Raw genomic sequence first — 19,352 nt, forward strand, 5'->3', positions numbered from 1 at the left:
TGAGTGCAGCTATCTGGGAGGATGGAGGGGAGGAAAATCCTAATTGTCCCTTTAAGTGTGTTGCCTCCCGTGGAGTGAAAGTGGCGGGGTAACGGCCATCTTAAATCACAGCCTGGCCGCGGCCTTCATTAAAGCCATAATGCCCGGCTCTCCCTTTAATGGAAATGGAAGCCAGGCGAGGCTACGGGTGTAAATTAAAGCGTGTGGGCCCCCGAGTAGGGAAAGATTTGCCCGGCTCTGACAGGTGCGGCCTGAATTAGCTGTAGTGCTGTTCAAGCAGTCAGTGGCAGAACGCTGGTATTGATTTTAAGCACTGTTGCACTTCTTATCTGAAAGGGAATGTGTATTACTAGAGCCAGGCACATCAATCACTCAGCATCCCGCCGCCGCCCCCCCCGGCATGATTCAGATTTTAAGATGATAAACAAAACAGAAACCAAACCAAAGACAACACCGGCCCGCACTGTGCGAGCCCTGAAATGATGAGCATTAGCCCTTGTAAAAAGAAACGCATCTCGCATGTAATTGGTCCGCTTGCCCCCCCCCTCCCTCCCTCCCTCCCTCCCTCCCTCGTCCTCCTTGTGTTGACGGGATGCCATCTCTATTCAGGGCATGTCCCCGCGCGGCGTGTCACCTTGGTCAAACAGCTAGCGTCAGCTCCTTGTGGCCCGCTCTCATGTTTACGACCCCGCATGTGTCACAGTGGTTACATGCATGCGGCGCAGCCATGCAGCGCGGTGCCTCGCCCGCCGCGCATGACCCTCTGCTGCTTATCTCTACCTCACATCATGCCCCGCTGACCCTGTCTGGAGGCGCTGGCAGGGGGAAGAATTAGCCTACTTAGCCTATTCCCCTAAGGGGGCAAACCCACACACACACACACACGCAGACAGCGCACCCACCGCTATCAGATGCGCACGCACCCACCCGCAGGCGAGTTGTGCGATGACAAATGATGAAGCAGCACTTAACCACAGGTGTCCGCGGGTTTCGACCTTTCACCCGTGACCTTGAGCGCGAAAGCGTTTCGTACAGAGGCCAGCCGTCAGTCACGTCCCATCAATCACACACACACACACACATACACACACACACACACACGGCAAGCACCCTTTCACCACCCAACCTCTCCTGCCCCCCCACCCCAAACATCCATCACCACGCTGTACCCGTTCTCTGACACCCAGGGAAACACAAACACTTCACAACCTCTCCCACGGACTCACACGCACACGTCCCGCACCTGCAAACACGGAGCGTGCCGTTGGGAGGATGACCCCCCCCCCCCCCCCGGTGACACATGCTGAGATACCAGCACCTGCGCGGGGACACGATGCGGAGGCTGAAGCCCTTGAGCGCGCTGGCAGCTGAGACCCCGGCATTAACAGACAGCCAGGAGGTGACAGACTGCGGCCATGAGCATCCGGAGGACCATTTGGATCAAAAGTCCCCCGCATCTCTCACAAGTGTCACTTTTCGGATTCCTCGGGCTGGAGGGTGCCAGCACCGTGACATCTGTAATGATTCAGTGCCCTTCACACTCTCTGTTTTCTTTAAATCTACGTTTGCTCCTTGGTGTGTGTTCTTGTACAGCAGGATTACATCGCATGTATGATCTGGAGACACTAATAGGGCTGCCCCCCCTCTCTTAGTCCATCAAACTAATTGGTTGATTTCTTGAGCAAAGTGTGTGACCATCTCTGGTAAACACGAGATTTAAAGGGGGTGCTTTTTTTTGTGGATCCGTGGATTAATTGCTTGGTCGGCAGTATTAGTGGACGGAGAGTTTCTTTACCCTACTTACAATACTCCAATACTACATCTGCAGGCCCCAGGGAATACGCCTAACACGGCCTCCACTTTGGGGCCAGTTGGAGAGCAGAGGACATTCTTGGTAGAAATGAAGAAGGAAAAAAGACAAAAGTGCTCTTTTGGCCCCATACTCCATAATTAAACCAAAGAATGTATTCTAATTGGCAGCGTCTCTATGCGGAACTATTACCAACGACCCTCCGAGGAAGCAGGGTGAAAGGAGGGGAATAAGGAGGGGGGGGGGGGGCAGAGGGACGAGATGAGGACTGCTGATAATGCCTAAAAAAAGAGGAAGAGAAGTAGCGTCCCGCGTTTGAAACTCTCCAAAAGAGGGCCGAGAGGTGTCAACCCCCCCGAGCTGTGCACGACGGGACAGCTCGCACCACACAGCCACGTTAGACAGAAAGGGGCCGTCCACTAACGTTATTACAAAAGCCTTGTGCATTATTAATTATTCTACTACGCAGATGATATAATTACATCACGCTGCCACGATAAGGTCGACGTCGGGTTGCACGTGTTGGCTGAAAAGCCGGGGAGAAAGTATTCCCCCCCGCCCCCCCCAATATGTATCTGCAGACATTAACAGAATACACAAACTGCAATGCTGGCACCCGTTATTCTTTTTGAAACATTTGGGTTGCTCTTGGCATTTTGTTCCCCGTGTGGGTGGAACTGACCCAGACAAACACCTCCTGCTATTAGCTGAGTGGTGGATGTGCAGATGGGTAGGAACACATTAGCATACCATTGAAAGCAAGGCAGGTTATGTTAATAGGTTTGATAAAAGGAATTATTAGTCAATATTAATATTCTATCGTTTATCTGTAAACTTTTCTGAAGAGCCATCAGCAGCTTTTAATATTTAACATCCTACACTGGACTTCAAGGGGGGGGGGGGTTTGCAAGGCAAAAAAATATGTTAAAGTAAGAATGGAAATTTTAGCTCTTTGAATGCAACACTTTCAGGGCTATGACTCTTAATGTGTTTTAAAGTGGAATTCTCTTACCTTGTTTTAGGGGACGTCGTTAGCCATTCTTCATGCTTTTCAAATGTTATCAAGTAAGCCGCGATCTCCTGTGGAAACGAGCAGAGAGGAGAGAGAGAGAGAGGCTTAGACATGTCATCTTTAATCACCGCTCTCTTGTGTTTGTAATACATCGGTGAGGCCGCTTCATTGACATTCCGCCGGCCCAACCAGCAGCACAAACACGCCGAGGATCGGAAACAAGGGGTGGGGGGCTCGGGGCAGGTAAGTGGCGAGCGGTAAAAGTAAAGTGAGAGACAGAAGCGGAAAGCAGCTAAGGTCAGATCATCTTCTGAGACCATCTTTGTTCGGGGAGCTTTGATCAAGTTCTCCTCTGAGGACATCAAGGTGCTCACAGGAAGATTGATGTCTCTCCGTTTGAGAGGGAGCAGCTTTTAACATTTTTGGTCCGATCCTCCCCCAGATCCCTTTGATCTGCCCTTGACTCCTCTGTGGATCAATCCACTCTTTAACCTTTGAATAATAATCACACGCCAGTCTGACGATATGGACATGTGTGTGTATTGTGGCTTCAGAAAAGGGGTGGAGACACCTTCAGGAGTCAGTGGCGTAGAAAGAGACGCTAAAGGAGACACTGAAACTGCCAGCGGTATGCACAGAGATGCTCCGAGCTCTCCCGTGTGCGAGGGGGAGCGCGCCTGGCCGTACCCGGCCATTTCCTCACCAAGCTAATGGGCAGAAATGAAAGCACTCTGGACGCCGGTGGGCGACCTGATGATTACCAGCGACAGCCGGCAATTCACTCCTCGGGCGCAACAAAGACAGACAGAAGCATCCTCTCCTCAGTTCTTAAGGACGTGTAACGTGTGTCAATGTTTATGTTTCATGCTTGTCGCTTTGCCTCGCCCGTCCACACGGGGCCCAAAAGCATCTCACTTCTTCATGGGTTTGGGATTTGGCAGCAGACGGCGATCGCAGTGACCGAGCCAGATGTGGCTTTCCTTGGGCCCTCCTCTCTGTGCATGCACAGGGCTCTGATTGGCCCATCCAGGCCGCGTCCCTGGCAACGGGACGCCAGCACACTGCCGACGGCCCGCGGGGGCGTTCTCGCGAGGGGCTGGCGGGTATCCCGAAAGAGGGGGGGGCGGTAGCCTGACTGGCATCCCATGCCTCCAGGTGCAGCCTGGGAGATAATGCCGCGTTGATTAACTTCCTGTTCTCTCGCCATAATGACCCGGAGGCAGCGGAGCTTTGACAAGATGGAGTCTTGTACTGAGAAAAAGAAAGCAAGGGGATGAGGCTGTCAAAGGAAGCTCAGGGCGGCTCCTATCCTTCATGACCAAAAAAAAAAAAAGAGAGAAAACAATAAAGCGAACCGCAAACCACAGGCTTGTGCTCTCTGATACAATGTTCACAAAGAAATCCAAAAGAAGGCTTTGATATGAATGGACGTCTTACATTGGTACCTATTGGACCAACGCGGCAGTGGTCAGATTAATCCCCGCTATCGTGGGCTCGTTTTGGGGAGGCACAGGAGGGGCGGCAGGAAGCTCCTTCAGTGACCTCTGAGCCCCCTTCCATCAGTCCTGCCTTCAAAAAAAAACTAAAAACAGCCAAAGAGGTCTCAGTGGCGCAGGATGAAATATGGGGCCGCATGGTCTCGTGTTTAAAAAAACCCCAACAAAAAATAACTAACACAGTTAGAAGTGAGCATCTACCTCTGGCCCTCCGCGCACCCCTCCCTCTCTGAACAGATGCCGGGGATTATTCCAACCCCCCGACCAACCATAAAGGTGCAATAATCTTATGGTGAGGAAACAAACAAAAACAGACGTGCGGCCATTAAACAGATGCAAAGAGACAAAGTTTGCACGGGCGGCATAATGAGAGGCTAGCGTGTGTTCAGGTTGAACAAACACGCCAGCGGGTTAGTGCAAGAGGTTGGCTGCAAGGGGGGGGGGGGGGGGGAGCGGCGTGCCGAGCACTGATGGTGCATCAAAGTCAAACCAGCAGCTGTCAATGGGCTCTGGACTCTATTTGCTGACCTCAGCGCCGCTGGCCCGCTCGTCCTCACCTGGGAAATATTCAGAAGAGGCCCACACACACACATGCGCACACACACACCTCACAGGTTGGCCTCCTGCTTGCGGAGGGGCCGTTTGAACCCCCTCCCTGGCGCTTTCGTCTCCAGGTGCTGCTGAAGTTGGAGCTGTTTTCTGCACAGCTGAAAATTGAGGCAAGCCTCGCCTCCCTCACCTGTTCTGAATAAACAACAATCAGCGCGAGCTACGGGTGAACCGGAGAGTGAGTCTGAGCAACACCTCCTCTAATTGACACGGTGGTCCCCCCCACAGCCCCCCCACAAAAAAGGGGGCCTTTCCTCCAACCCGGAGCTGTTTGTTGTAACCCAACCATCTCGTTTGTTTCTTTTGTCACAGCGAAAGCTGCGACGCACTGTTAGCGCGGGGGGGGGAGGGCATGGGGGGGGGGGGGGGGGGGCATGACGGAGCAGTGTGGCAGTTTCAGGGGCTGATGGAGAGCCCGGAGTGTTTGTTTGTGTGTGTTTCTCTCTACAGTGTAACAATGAGAGGGCCTGATTACTATTACTGCACGTTATTAACATGCTCTTCAGGAGGTGTCACTCATCAGTGTGTCTCTCCTCTCGTTCTCCTCGACACACACACACACACACACACAGCTTCTCTCTCACTTACTCATTTCTTTATTTTTCTTTCATATAGCCGCTGAGGTGAAAAGGAAACCCTTTGTGAGAAAAGATTTCCCCTTTGAGACGACTGGCTTTTACTGTCTCGCCTTTCAGATGCTATTTTCCCTCTAGAGGTACAACATTTTCTCCAGAGAGATTCAGGTTTTAGCAAATGTCTAGCTATTTGGAATTGGAGATGACACTCACATATTCATCGCATTTCACTTGTTTGCATCGATGGGGAGGAGGGCGTGGGAGCAGGAGCCGAAGACTCTGGGTAAATAAAAAAACGTCCCATATTTTGATTGTAATGACAATTTCAGGGGCAGGGTTTCCGTTTGACCCTTTCTCAACGCACAAAAAACGAAGATAATGTTCAGCGGAGATTTCCGATGGTAGCTCCCACCGTCCCGGGATGACCTGAGGGCTGGATCGTTTTTGCCCCCTCCCTCTGATTTTCTCTATCACGGGCATCTTTGCTTCATGGATATTCACGGGAGCTTTTTGCGCTGACGGACGCGACCACTAAGAAGGAGAGAAGGAGTCGCTCTGCGCATCGGACACCTGTCTCTAAACACGCCATCTTGTAATGTCTCCCCCCCTTCTGCATCCGCTGCACATCTGAGCTGACAGAAAATGGGAACAATGCGGGGGGGCCGAGGCGGGGGGCCGAGGCGAGGCCCCTGTGTGCCGCCCCCAACGTTAAAATACCAACAGTTACGTCACTGTCTGAGAATGTAAAACCCAGCAGTGACTAGACACATTATGTAAAGTAATTACTCTTTCTTTGTGAGCTCAGTTACATAAATCTTCACCCTCCCCCCCCAAAAAAGGGATTTAAAAATGACATAATGTGTTTTGTCCATTACAGTGCTATTCCTTTACTCTGGTGCTCCGGTGACATTAATGAAAAGGCACTTAATGAATCGCCGTATTAGAAAAACTAACTTTAGCAACGGTATCGATTGCAGTAAAAGCTCGAGCTAATGAAACGAATATGAGAGAGCAGGAAGATGCAAGGAAGAAAAGATGGGGGGCAAAGTCTGGGACGAGAGGAGTGCAGCGCCTCCAGCCTGCCCCGTGGCGAAGTCTGGGGAACGCATCCTCAAAGCTTTGACCTTGCCCCGCACTTGAAAGCAGGAAGTGGATGAGATGTGGGGGGGGAAGGGGGCCAAGGGATGGATGCGGTGAGAGGAGCCCTCCCGGGTGACCTGGGTTTCACTGTGGAGTGCCAGGGTCATCTGATATTTCCTCCAGGGCAGCCCAGGAAACCAACCTGCCCGAGGCTGGGCACAAATGGGACAAGCGGGGGGATTCAGGCTGGGGGTGGGGGTGGGGGTGGGGTTACCGAGCCTCTCTAGGCTATCACAAGAAAAAAAAAAATTCAAATGCAATTAGACACAGGAAAGATAGACACTGGCACTAAAGAAAGAATGGAATAGAGGAGGAGGAGGGGGGGGGGGGGGAGGAGGTTGGGTGGAGTTACTGAAAAGGAGAGAGAAGGAAGAAAGTTTTTTGTTTCCCCACCCTCCCCATGACAATAATAAATGCATTTAAAGCGGGAGGAGCGCGGAGGCACGGTGATTAAAGCGGAGCGCTCTGGTTCGATTCTGCCAGCATCGGCGCCTTTTCTGTATCATTTTGGAATTTCTTTGGTTGTTTATGCTTCATGAATTCTTAATGCAAAGCAATAATGTATCACACACTGTATCTACTTCATCTCATGTGGCCATATTACTCTTTGAAGCTGGGGAAGGTGGTGAGGTGTAGCAAAGACGTAACCCCTGAGCCCTCCGAGCTCGCCTTCCAACGCGGCGGGATGCCGTGGAGGCTGATGGAGGGAGCGAGCGAGACGGGATGGGGGTGAGGGGGGGTGGCAAGGGGGAGGGGGGGGGGGTGGTGAGGGAGTCGAAAGTAAGTGAAAAGTAAGCAACAATAGAGTGTGGAGCTTGTTGACAGCTGCACTCGGCATCTGTTGCAGAGGACTGAGGCTGTTTTTATGAGTCCCACAGCTGGGCTTAAAAAAGACGCCCTCTCCGGCGTACTGATTGTTCTGCATGGTGCTTCCCGTAGGGGGGGGGGGCACGTTGAGAGGGAGGGGTGGAAGTCACGCCACTCTGGGGCTCCAGAGTGGCGTGAGCCACGAGCACAGGCCGCCCCTTTTGTCCCGACAAGCTGATCGAAAACAGAAAGCGGCCTTTCTGTTTCCCCCCCCCCCCCCCCACCACCACCAGCTCGCATGTATGCGCCTCCTCAGCTGACCCCCTCCCCCGCCGCACAGGAGGCGAGAGGAGCGAGGCGAGCCGTCCGCTGGCCCACGTTATCCATAGTTCTGGGATCAATTTGCCACTGATCCTGGACAGCTTAGATGTTCCAGTCGTTGGTCAGGGCCTCTCTGCACATCTTCTGCTTGGCATGCCGGTCACAAGACTGTTGAGAACAAAAAAAAAGGGAGGCGTCCTCTCTCTCGGGGGGAGCCTCCTCAACGCCGCACGCCTCCCCGCTCCCACAATCAATGAGACCCACGGCAGCTGCTCCGCCAGCACTCCGTTCTGTTTACCGTGTCACTTCTACACACTCTGTGCTTTTATACAAACACAGGACTTAGCAATAAGAAAGAAGAGTGACAGAGGAGAGCGAGGGGGAGGGGGGGAGGGGTATTGCTCCTGAGGGGGTGACATTTTTATCTAACTTTAATTTATCAATGCAATATGAAAGATGATTGGTGCGCGCGCATAAAAAGTAAGACTCAATAGTTTCCGCAGAGGGACGACAAATCAATGGTGAGACTGCAATAAATGAGGAAGGATGCAGATGTTTCCATACGGGACACCAGGGGTTACCCAATGATTTGATTGAATATGCAAATCATGAGTCACGTACTGCGGCCTATATTTTCCACACGTCTCTGAGCGTCAAAGAAACTCCTTTTTGAAAGAATGGCGCCGAGAGTTTCGCTCTTTTTCGCAGCTTTATTCCAGCGGGTCGGTGCTGCTCAACATGTGTCGAGCATCTGTGAGCTGGACCGAAAAGACAAAACAAGTGTTCAGCAAGCAATTAAGCAGCCGGCTTGTCAAGTGGGCCAATTCTATCGTTCCTCAAGTTTGTCGGCCTTAAGAAATCGTCAAATGCAAAGAAACAATGAAAACCTTGGGGGCAGGCACAATGCTACAGTGAGAGAAGAAGGAGTTACTTAATTAGGATCAGCGACGCTGTCCATTAACCGTGTTAACTGCTAAAAGGGATGATCTGATGTTTATTTGATGGACATTGGCAGACTTCCTTCCAAGGTGAGACCCTCGTTGCTACAGTAGCTTCGTTCTAATGAGCGATGGGGCTCCTCCACCCCCCCCCCACCCCCGGAGGAGAAGCTGCACCCTTTACGGCGAAGGCAACCCGGGACGGACAGAAAGAGAGAGACCAGGAAACAGGAAGCACGGCCTCCCTTCGGCTGTCTCGGGTGTCATTGTCCTCGTGTCCTCGTGTCCTCGTGCGCTGTGTTGTGTGCTGGGGAAACACTAAATGGGAACAGGAAATAAAGTGGACCCGAGATGAAATCCATCCGTCTTTCTCCACCACCACCGTGCAGCACACTGTTCCCCCCCCCCCCGGGTTGTTGCCGTGGACGTGTGCGCGCGCCTGCTGATCTAAAGGGACCGCCCACTGCTTCGCCCTTGAGAGATGTGTCTCGTGTAATGATTCTTTCACTCTCTCTCTCCCCCCCCCCCCCCCCCCTCCCTCCCTTCCCTCCCCCCCACCATCTATGTTTCCCTCAGGCTCTAACTCCTGGCAAGACTCTCACAAGACGCACGTCGGCGGGGACACGGGGATCTGCATCAGTGAACGGGGCAGATTGGACGCGTATGTGAGCGCGTACGCATTGTGGCGCACTGTTGGGGGGGGGGGGCACGAAGCGGCCATGTTCCCTGCTATAGCTTCCTGTCTGACCTCTGGCGTCCGCGCCGCACGTCCTCTTCATCATCGGTGCAGCGGGATGTCTGCCCCCCCCCCCACTACCGCCCCTGCTGACAGCCCATCCAAGGAGAACCGGGAGAGTAGCGGAGCCTCTCTCACGATGCTGACCTTACCCCCCCCAGCCCCACTGCAGAGACTGTTACCCCACCCTGCTCAAACCTCCTGTCCGGCAAAAGAAAACACACAAACGGCGGGAGCAGTCAGCGTTAAATGGAGGGGGGTCCGTGGGGGGGGGGTTGTCTGTGTTCCCTCTCTTCTTGTCTTGGAGGGCGTGAGATGTCATCTAAATATAATTGAGGTGAGGTTCCTCTCTCTCTCCGTGAGGGACCTGGTTCACTATCAAATTCTTCAAAAAACGCCCAAATTCGAGCGCAAGTCGAGGAGCGTAAACGAAGTGTCAGCGGAATCTAGAAGGTCACCCGTTCACTTGGTATCAATCAACCGATGTCAACCTTCATTTAAGGCTCCCGCTGGACTTATCCACAGAGGAGGGGGGAGGGGGGGGGGCACAAACGGGAAGGGGTCTGTCTCATGTGAGCCTGAAAGCCTATTTATTTCAGCCTCCAGAATCAATTAATGCCGGCATTATCCTCTGAATTCCCCCTATCGAGTGCAGCCAAATGACTGGGGCACCCTTGCATGAAACCAATTTCCAACTTTCATTGCGAGACACACCCCCCACCCCCCCCCCCTTACAGGTCTCCCCTTTCGCAAATGGCGGCAAATTTGAGCGTGCGCTCAAAGAATACGAGGGTTTGTGTTTCTGCCTGTTTTCGATACGCAGCTCCGGTGGATGGCCGCACGAAGCCTGTCCGTCGAGTTAAAGGCAAGAAGACCAGAGACGGAAGGAGGAGGAGGAAGAGGGGGGGGGGGAGGAGAGGGGGGAGGCGAGGCTGATTATGTGTTAAAGGTCAAAAAGGTTAGGTCTCTAATCGACTACAGTATATGTCGGGGGAAAGAGACGGGATGAAGTATTGAGCCCACACAGCCCTGTCCATCCAAGGAGAGCAACACCTTCCACGCGGGAGACGGACGGAGAAGACATTAAGACAAGACACGTCTGAAAATTCACCAAAGGGATGGACCGATCTCCAGCTCAGGCCAATTAGCCGCCAGAAACTCTCTTTTTCGACACCCCCAACTACTCGTCAGCATGAAAGGATCACCCTTTGTCTGTCAGACTCATGCCTTTATCCTCTATTGCTATACACAGTCTGTACGGCACACACACACACACACACGCGCACGCATGTCAGACACACACACACACACACTTTTAATTATTACATGAACAAGTTACATCCCTGCAACTCCCTTTTCTGTTCCTGTCATCTCTCTGTACGCCTGGCAGCACACACATGTCCAGGCATGCACGCATGCACGCACACACACACACACATTGAAACACACACACAGAGTATCAGTCAAATCCTCACGTGAACCGGGCTCTTTTTATCTCCTCTCAGCTCCTGCCATCTCGCTGACTGATGTGATTGTTAGTTCTGGAGGAGGGTTCTCTTTAATTGAAGTGAGTGTGCGTGCGTGCATGTACGCGCGCGTGTGTGTGTGTGTGTGTGTGTGTGTGTGGGGGGGGGGGGGGTTCAGAGTGTTGGCTGGCCATGGCTGGTATTGTTTGGCCTATCAGACAAGCTGTCAAGTGCTCTCCCTGTCTCTCCCTCTCTTTCTCTCTCTCTCCCTCCCTCCCTCCCTCTCTCCCTCTCTCTCTCCCTCTCTCTCTGTCTCTCCATCCCTCTTCTCTCCTGGCTCTCTGCCGCTTTGTGTTCATGTTACAATAACGGGAATGTGGGACTGTGAAGGTCACAGACGCCTGAGGTCGAACCAGCTTGCCGGCGTGCATGTTTTGTCTCCAAACAGCGGACCCCAACAGCAGACATCTATGTAACACAAACCGTCCACATGAGCTACAGTCAATGACCAGTCTACACCAATAATCATCATGTTCAAGGTCGTTTCCACCAAGCCGAAGCCATCAAAATCTAAAGTGCATCTGAGCAGCGTATAGGTTTCACCTCCAGCTTTATTTGCTTCACGCTGATCTAACTTGTCCTCAACTTCTCTGCCTCTATCCACATACTCCCGCATTATCTGTCTCGCATCTCCAACCGACTCTAAAAGTCTGGCCCACAAGGAGGAGAGGGTGGGGGCGCGGGCCGCTCTTTGTGCAAGCCGCATCTCCGCAGGACGGATCGATCCGCCGGACGCTGCTTCCTTTTTGTGAGCCCGGCCCGGCGTGTGCGCAGCCCTCCACTGTTTATCTCCGTCACGTCTCTCGCCCGGCTACACGCTCTTAATTAAACACGCCGGCCGGCTATTAATTGTCAACCAGATTCAATTTGTTCCCCCGGGCACGCGGTGAATGGGCCTCTCCTTCCACGAACAAAAGGTGTCCGAACAGCCATGTCAGAGCTGGACAAAAGGCCCGAGGCATCACTTCTACCTCAGGAGCGCTCGCAGGCAGCCCGCGTGGAAGGAGGTGTCATCCCGGGCGCTTTCCGGGCAGCTGTTCAAGAGGTCTTCAGAGAAAACCGTGTTCTAATTTTCACGTCATCTTTTTTTTTTTCACCCCCAATTAAATCCGGGGCAGAGAGAAAGCAGGAAGTTGGCCGCTACACAGTTTGCAAGCTGTCGTGATACTATTACCTAATACCAATTAGGTAAAATACCTCGAATCCGCCTCCTTTTTTTAATCTCGTAATCTGTTTTTATTTTTATTTGACGTGAGAACGCGTTTGACAAGAAATAACCCAATGACTGCTACGATGAATCGAGGCGTAATATAATTCATAGCGATGCTGCAGCATCAGAGCCCACAGAGCCATGTGCCAGCACATCCACCCCCTCGCAACTCCCTCACCCCCCACCCAACGCTCCGTCACTCCAGCCATCGACCCAATCAATGCCGCCCCCCCCCCCAAAGGCCCCAAAGCTCCGGGTCCAAGGCGACCTGGCTGGTGCTATTGTGTCACTGCCTAAACCCTCCACAATACAACAATGAACCTGCCCCCCCTCCGACATCAATGCCAAACCCGAGAGCTGTCTGCGTAGGAGCCCTCGTGACCACGGGGGCCTCGAAATGACACGGTCAAACAATGCAGCGTGAATCTGTTTGAAAGCCCTCACCTACGTATATACACTAGTGAGAAAAAGGAGAGTATCATATCAACAAACAGAAGCGGTATTGTAGCACAGAATAAACTATTCTGTGAAAAAGCCTTGTTCAAACACAGCATTGTGGAATATTTAATGAGAGTCAGGCGAAGGTGGTGCAGCATACAGAGAGAGAGGAGATCTTTTTCCCCACTGAGACTCTATTCCGGCCTTTTCAGCAATCCCAATATTTTCGCTGCTGGTGAACAGTTGAGGAATTACTTATTTAAAAGATAAGGTTTCCTCTGTTGTCAGCAAAAAAAAAAACGCCTCTTGTCCATAACGGGAGAAAACCAACGCAGTGTGAAATCAAAGGTCACGCGGAGACAAATGGCACTAACAGGCGAGAGCGGGGGTGACAAGCTCCCCCCCCCCCTCCCCCCCTCAGCGCTCACCAAATTAATTAAGAGTGGAGATTCAACATGGCATCTCCAACACAAAGGAGAACGAGCCGCCTTGTTGTTTCAGCGCGGCTTCTAAAGAGAACAAACGCACTCCCCCCCCCACCCCCCCCCCCCCGCTCTCTATCGAAGCGTGTTTACCCGTGTCTCTCAAATGACTCCGCTCATTGGATGCTTTACACGCGCCGGCTTTGAGGAGCCCCATCTCGGTCGGTCACCATGGGTCGAGACCGAGTCTGCGGGAACGACACGTCGCCTGGGAACAGCTGGTCGGGGGGGAAACATCTGCATCCCCTTTTATCTGCGCGGCGTGGACGTAAGCCGCTGCCTGAGGTTCTCTCACGGATCAGCGGGGCCCGGGGGGGGGACGAGAGGCTCCTCTCAGGTGTCTTAGGTAAGCGCGTCCTTCGGGGCGCGGGCGGCAGTGCGCTCACACGATTGTGGACCAGAAGATGTAACAAGCCGCAGTTAGATAGGGCCGAAAAAAAGTCCTGATTATGAGGTGAATGGGACCGCTGCGTTGCATCCATTCAACTGGTATCCAAGTGGCGTCAGAAGGACACTCTCCGAAAACACAAAAACACAAAAGGGCAAAGAGGCGGCATTTTTGGCCAATTCATTTCACGATGAAACTGTTGATTCCAGACAGGAGGCTCGAGGGAAAATGGATGTTTGCTTAATTAGATTTACAATGAAGGGCAGTTATTAATAACCACATAATATCCTGCAAATTTACTGGGTTTAAAAAGGTTTCATTCGAATTGCATTAACATCGAGGGGTCCATGCCCTTGATGTTGGTGAAATATGGAATGTGGAGCTCACAGTACTAAGACAGAGCGTACCACTCACATGTAAGGTCATGTTCAGCTGCAGCTTTTGCCCTTTTAATGGCCATTTATTGTTCATCAAGTGTGTGTGTGTGTGTGTTTGTGAGTGCCTGCGGGTTCCTACGCGTGTGTTTTATTTGTTCTTCCCCCCCCAGTGGGGGGACAGCACCACGGTGGCCTCGCTGCCTCCACCCACTCATCCATCCCACGTCTTGTCTAATTAAACGTCGTTAACATTCATCCCAAGGTCTTATGCAGATGAGCGCGGAGGGAGTGTGGTGCACTGCGCATTAAGAAAACAACTTGGGGGTTGGCGGCGAGGTGAGCGCGGGGACGAGACGGGGTTGGTATCCGGATTGAGACGTGCGCGGATATCTCCCATTTGACCTCATTCATCAATTAATTACCACCATTAGCAGGAGGTGATGTGGAACCAAAGCGGAAATCACTGCACCGAGGCGTATCCACCTCCAGTTTGTTGACGGTGGCATATGTGTGTGTGTGTGTGTGTGTGTGTGTGTGTGTGTGTGTGTGTGTGTGTGTGTGACAGACAGGTACCCATTAAAGCCCTGGGCCAGGTACACTTGAGTGTGTCTATGTGTCTGTGAGCCTACAGTAGGACCTGGAGAGGCAGCGCGATAGACAAACTGATGGGCTTCCAGCCAAGCACTGTCATCGGGGCCTCCTCAACAAAGCTGAGATCACAGCTCACTTCTGTCATGTGGCTGTCACTCCATCACTCACAAGCCCCACACACACGTGGCAAACCGTAACACCTCCAAATCCAGGATCCCATCTCTAGCAGCAACCTTTGTTCTCCGTAGGGCACCTGGGTTGTAATCAGAGACGCAGACTGTTTGGGGGGAGTCGGTGCCCTGAAATAGCGGCAGGGACAACGTCGGGCACGTAAACCCGCCGTGAATGGAAAATAAAAGAAGAAGAAAACAACTCGACGTGAGACATCACCCCAGGACCCCGGAGGCGACGGGAGGACACGAGTGTGCCGGAAAAAAAAACCCCCTCTTCCAGAGACACTGTGTCAAACAGTCTTCCCGACAATAGCCATTATTCACAAATTCTGAAGGTGCCGCCAAACATTTCATCTATTCAAATGCCACATTAGAATCCATAAATGCGACATTAGCTCGGCGTGCACTGCACAGCGTTATGCCAGATGAGAGCAGGTGCATTCGTTCAGAGGCAGAGACGGAGTTTGTAGACGGGCCTGGGCATGAATGGCACCTCGCAGTACTTAATCCAGGAGACTAAAATGGCTTTAAGAGGCTGTGGGAGCTGTTACGGTCTGAGGGAGCGCTTGCCTGGGCAGTGGGGCGGGTGTGGCAGCAAGGCCGTGAGTTATGTGCGTCGCACACGGACCCATATTTTTTTAGGCCAGGCTGACGGTCGGGCCATGCACGGCAGCACAGCAAAGCACTTCCCGAAGCCCCGTGTTGTAACCGTCTGTGGAACAAGGGCCCGAGGGAAGAGCCTGCTCAAACTCACTCACCTTCACCACCGGCCTCAGATCCATCTCCGTGCGCACGGCATGCATCCTACATGCACTAAGAACTCAGCAAACACAGAAAAAAACAAAAACAATCCAGCGGCAGGCACGCACACACACAGATGAACGTGTCACATGAGCAGCACGGGGTGCTTCTGCAAAAAGTCCTCCTCAAAGGACCAGTGTCAAACGGGCACGCACGGAGGAGCACGGAAAGCACTTTGCGCCGCATACATATCCGGCGCACGGCGGCCAAGGTCGGCGCCAAGTCCCCCCCCCCTGTCGGCGGCCCGCCAGAACCACCTTCAAGGGTCGCCGGCTTTCATGTGGCGCTGTGTTTGCGTTCAACAAACACCTCGTGCCACTTGAGCTCCAGGTAGTCCACCCCTCGGTGATCGATCACCGCGGGGTGGAGCGAGTGGTGCGGTGGCTCGGACCGGGAGCAGGGGGAGGATGGCTGAGGGTGGGGGGGGGGCGCTGTGCAGGCTGTCGAGTGCAGGCGGCAGCGGCGAGGGGAGCAGGCGGGCTCGGGAAACGATGATGAAGTGCGGCATTAGTGCGGTGATTAACTCCTCCTCGCGCTCTTCCTCCTCTCGTTCAGTCCCATTTCCCCCCGACCGCCCGGGACGGGAGGGGGGCTTCTGATCGCCGAGTGCGAGAGGTTCCCCGAAAAAAAACACGCCGTCCGTCTGCGGTGAGCTGGCTGGAGCCAGCGGGGGGGCCTCCTTCCACCGGCATGGTGCAGAGATCCGTCATGAACCTCTCCTCCCACGCTCTGCAAATAGCAACTGAAACTTTGATGATGCCAGTGCCCCCATTCGGCGTGACATGGCGCTAACACGCCACGATAGCAAACGACAACACACACCTACCCCCTGTCCCCCCCAGGCGGGGTCTACCACGTGCAGCTTTGTGAAATGCTTGCGCAGACACAGTGAATGAATGGCCCGGTGTTACCGGGCTGGACTGAAAAACAATTAGGCACCTGGCTAACTCACCTTCAGGACTATCCATCTCGGAGGGGGGGCATCCGAGCGGCTGAAGCCTTATCAATAAAACACGTTGCACGGTGCATTGTCCTGTTCTGCGATCTACGTTTTCTGGGGCAAAAAAAAACGTGCAGAGAAGCATCAGGCTTGTCGTTTGAAGTTCTGATTGGATCATCTTGATTTGAGAATCTGTGTTGAGATTGCCTTTCTTGGCAGAGGCCCCCAGCATTGGGGCTGAGAGAAGAGGGAGTCCTTCCCAGGCAGCGATCAGAGGGCCAGGTGGCTGTGGCAAATGACCTGCACTCAATGATGCAGTAATAGCTTCACCTCTTCACCAGAGAGGCTATTCTGTGATCACATAGCCCCCCCACTCATATCAGATTGCATCACCAGCCGCCAAGCAGGGAAGTCCTTTTTCTCTCCCTCGAAGGTGCAGGAAAAAAAAAAAGCAGCAGCGGAAACCCAAGCGAGCTGAAAACACAGAATGAGTCAGACTCCTTTTTATTAGCAAGTCTGCAGGAGCTGATGGCAACTACAAAAAAACACGCTCATGATATTTTGCCACGCAAAACACTTTTCACACTAGGTATTCCTAATCCTGCTGATAGTAAACTGCGTTTGTGTCCCACACAGGTGGCCTTTACTTGGAGGCGCAGGCCCTCTCTGCACAGGTACGGCTGAGGCTCTTTTTGGCTGGAAGCCTCATTGAGACGCGGCCTTCTCGGGACGCAGGTGGCGGCACTCCGAGACGCCGTCACACATAAGTGCATCCTTAGAATCACACGTCACAGGCCTCGTTAAGCACGCAGAAACATCCTGACGCCATCCGCTGGAAGAATAAACCTCCTTATCACCTCAAGACTGCTGATGTTTTTTTTTCCGCAGAAACGATTAAAAAAAAAACCCACGGCTTCCGAGATGCTTTTCAACCCGGACGGGCAATCAACCTTAATAACAGCGGAATTTACAATGTTTTGGTGATTTTGTAGACTTTCAGCTGTTAGAACCATCAGTGTTAAGTGTCTTTCAGTAAAGGTGATTCTCACAGTGGCACGTGTATCTCCTCCTGTCTCTATTTCTCTCCTGTGGCCTTATAAATTGTAGACAATTACATGCCAGGGCTTCTTGGGGTTTTTTTCTTTTTCTTTCCTCCCAAGTAGAAATTACAGCTGTCTCCTCTCCTCTCTCTCATCCTGGCATTGCTCATCTATTATTCAGTTTTTAATTTGGCTATTTGAGGTTTGTTCCCTCGTTTGGCGACCAGTAAGCCTCTGCTAAACAGGCACCTTATCCATTACACTAAATCTAGCACACAGCAGACAGCATTCTGCAATTGACCATTAGAGGGGTTATTGATATAACCACCATTCCCTCTCGTCATTATCCCTCTAATTCATCCGTAATTGTACAGGAGCTTTTTTGGAGTTATTCTCCCCTTGGATGCAAGCAGAAAGCGTCTTCACTTTTTGGAAACACATCCACGTTTGAGTGGCTTAAACAAAGAACCATACATATCAAATTATTGATGTGCGGCGTTCCAGCCGCGGCCATTTTGTTCAGGAGCTTTTGTGTTCCATGACAAAAGTAAATTGGAGTCGGCTTCTACCTCGAGTTGCCATCACACGCTTCTGGTCATCGTTACACAAAAATAGGCCTCAGTGACAGAGCTGCAGGCTCCCGTAATCATATGCAATTGTGGTAAAGTGAAAAGAAAGACATAGCTCTTTACTGGGATCTATGGCTCATTGTATCGTGCGTGTCACACAAGCCAAGGATCAATAGCACTCAATAGTCTATTAATAGGCAGGTCTTGGCTGTGTTCAGACTGGAGCAGCAGCATGTCGGCCGGACCAGGCGGTGAAAAGAAGAGGAAACCCATCCGCACTTCTTCTGTTAGCAGTGAAAGCCTCTTAATCATCTCAGCTTCCCATTGACTTACCCCTCGGTGCTTCTCTCCCTCTCACCCAAAGGCCCCCGTCTTAGAGGGGAGAGTTAACCGACCCCCCCATCTCTCCCTCCCCGCCACCGAGAAGAGGACTCCTTCTATTGAGGACTTTTTTCTTTTTCTTTTTTCTGCGACATAATTACAGTCTGGACCGATATGTTTGAGCTGGAACTCAAACTGCCCCCGTGTGCAGTGCAACCTTTGAGCAACACCACATTATTTGAATCATTAAAACTGAGGTTCCTCTCCACATTCGACCCCCCCCCCGGCCGCCCAAACCAAGACCATCAAAGGACATCTGAGTAACATAAAGCAAATATTGATATTGATCTGCAGTCTTTTAATTTCTCTCCCCCCCCCCCCCCCCCCTCTAATACTGTCCGAAAAAGCCAAGTAGAGCACCGGCCCCCTCCACTATTTACCGCCTTGCGCAGATTAGCGCGTTCATTCTCGCCGAAGAAGAGCTATTGATGAATTCCTTTGTGTTGGGTTTAAGCCTGTTTTGTCGAGTGCCTTTATTAAACGTGGTGTTGGTTAAATCCCATTATTTACTCCACAGAGAACGGACGTACTGTACAGCTTGATGGAGAGAACATGAGCAGCAGAAGGGAGGCACTCACTCAATTTCTTCTCCTTTTTTCCTCTCCGCTTTACTCCACCACCACCTCAGCCACCACCTCAGGCTCAGCCAATAGGGGACGTCAGCAGGAAGGGGAGGCGGTCCGCGTCCACGTGATCTCCCCTCAGCGAGTTGAGCACCGCCTCCCCTTTTGGCGGGACGGGGGGGCTGTCACATTCGTCTTTGTCAAGGCGCGGCGTGCCACCCATTCATCAGGGCCTGCCAGCGATGGCATCCCTTTCCTCTCCATGTGCCCGGAGACTGGGCAAGTCTGGGCCTGACTGCCCCCCCCCCCACTCACACACACACACACACACACACACACACGCACGGACACTCTGATGGATTCATTTATTAGGGCCTTTCATTACCCAGGGGGCCAATGGTGAATCGCAATGCACCGGAATGCCTCAGC

General features: G+C 52.5%; 1 protein-coding gene across 12 annotated transcripts in view; it reads right to left on the bottom strand.

Moving 5' to 3' along the window:
- camta1a (calmodulin binding transcription activator 1a) overlaps positions 1-19,352 on the bottom strand; it is a 230,355-nt gene that overhangs the window by 126,192 nt on the left and 84,811 nt on the right. For all 12 annotated transcript variants that reach the window (XM_062566099.1, XM_062566100.1, XM_062566105.1 and 9 more), the window contains one exon: positions 2,823-2,890. In XM_062566099.1, the coding sequence (XP_062422083.1) occupies positions 2,823-2,890 (68 nt within the window). The remainder of the gene's footprint in view (positions 1-2,822; positions 2,891-19,352) is intronic.

This window comes from Pungitius pungitius, chromosome 1, assembly GCF_949316345.1.
Source record: "Pungitius pungitius chromosome 1, fPunPun2.1, whole genome shotgun sequence".
Taxonomy (NCBI): domain Eukaryota; kingdom Metazoa; phylum Chordata; class Actinopteri; order Perciformes; family Gasterosteidae; genus Pungitius; species Pungitius pungitius.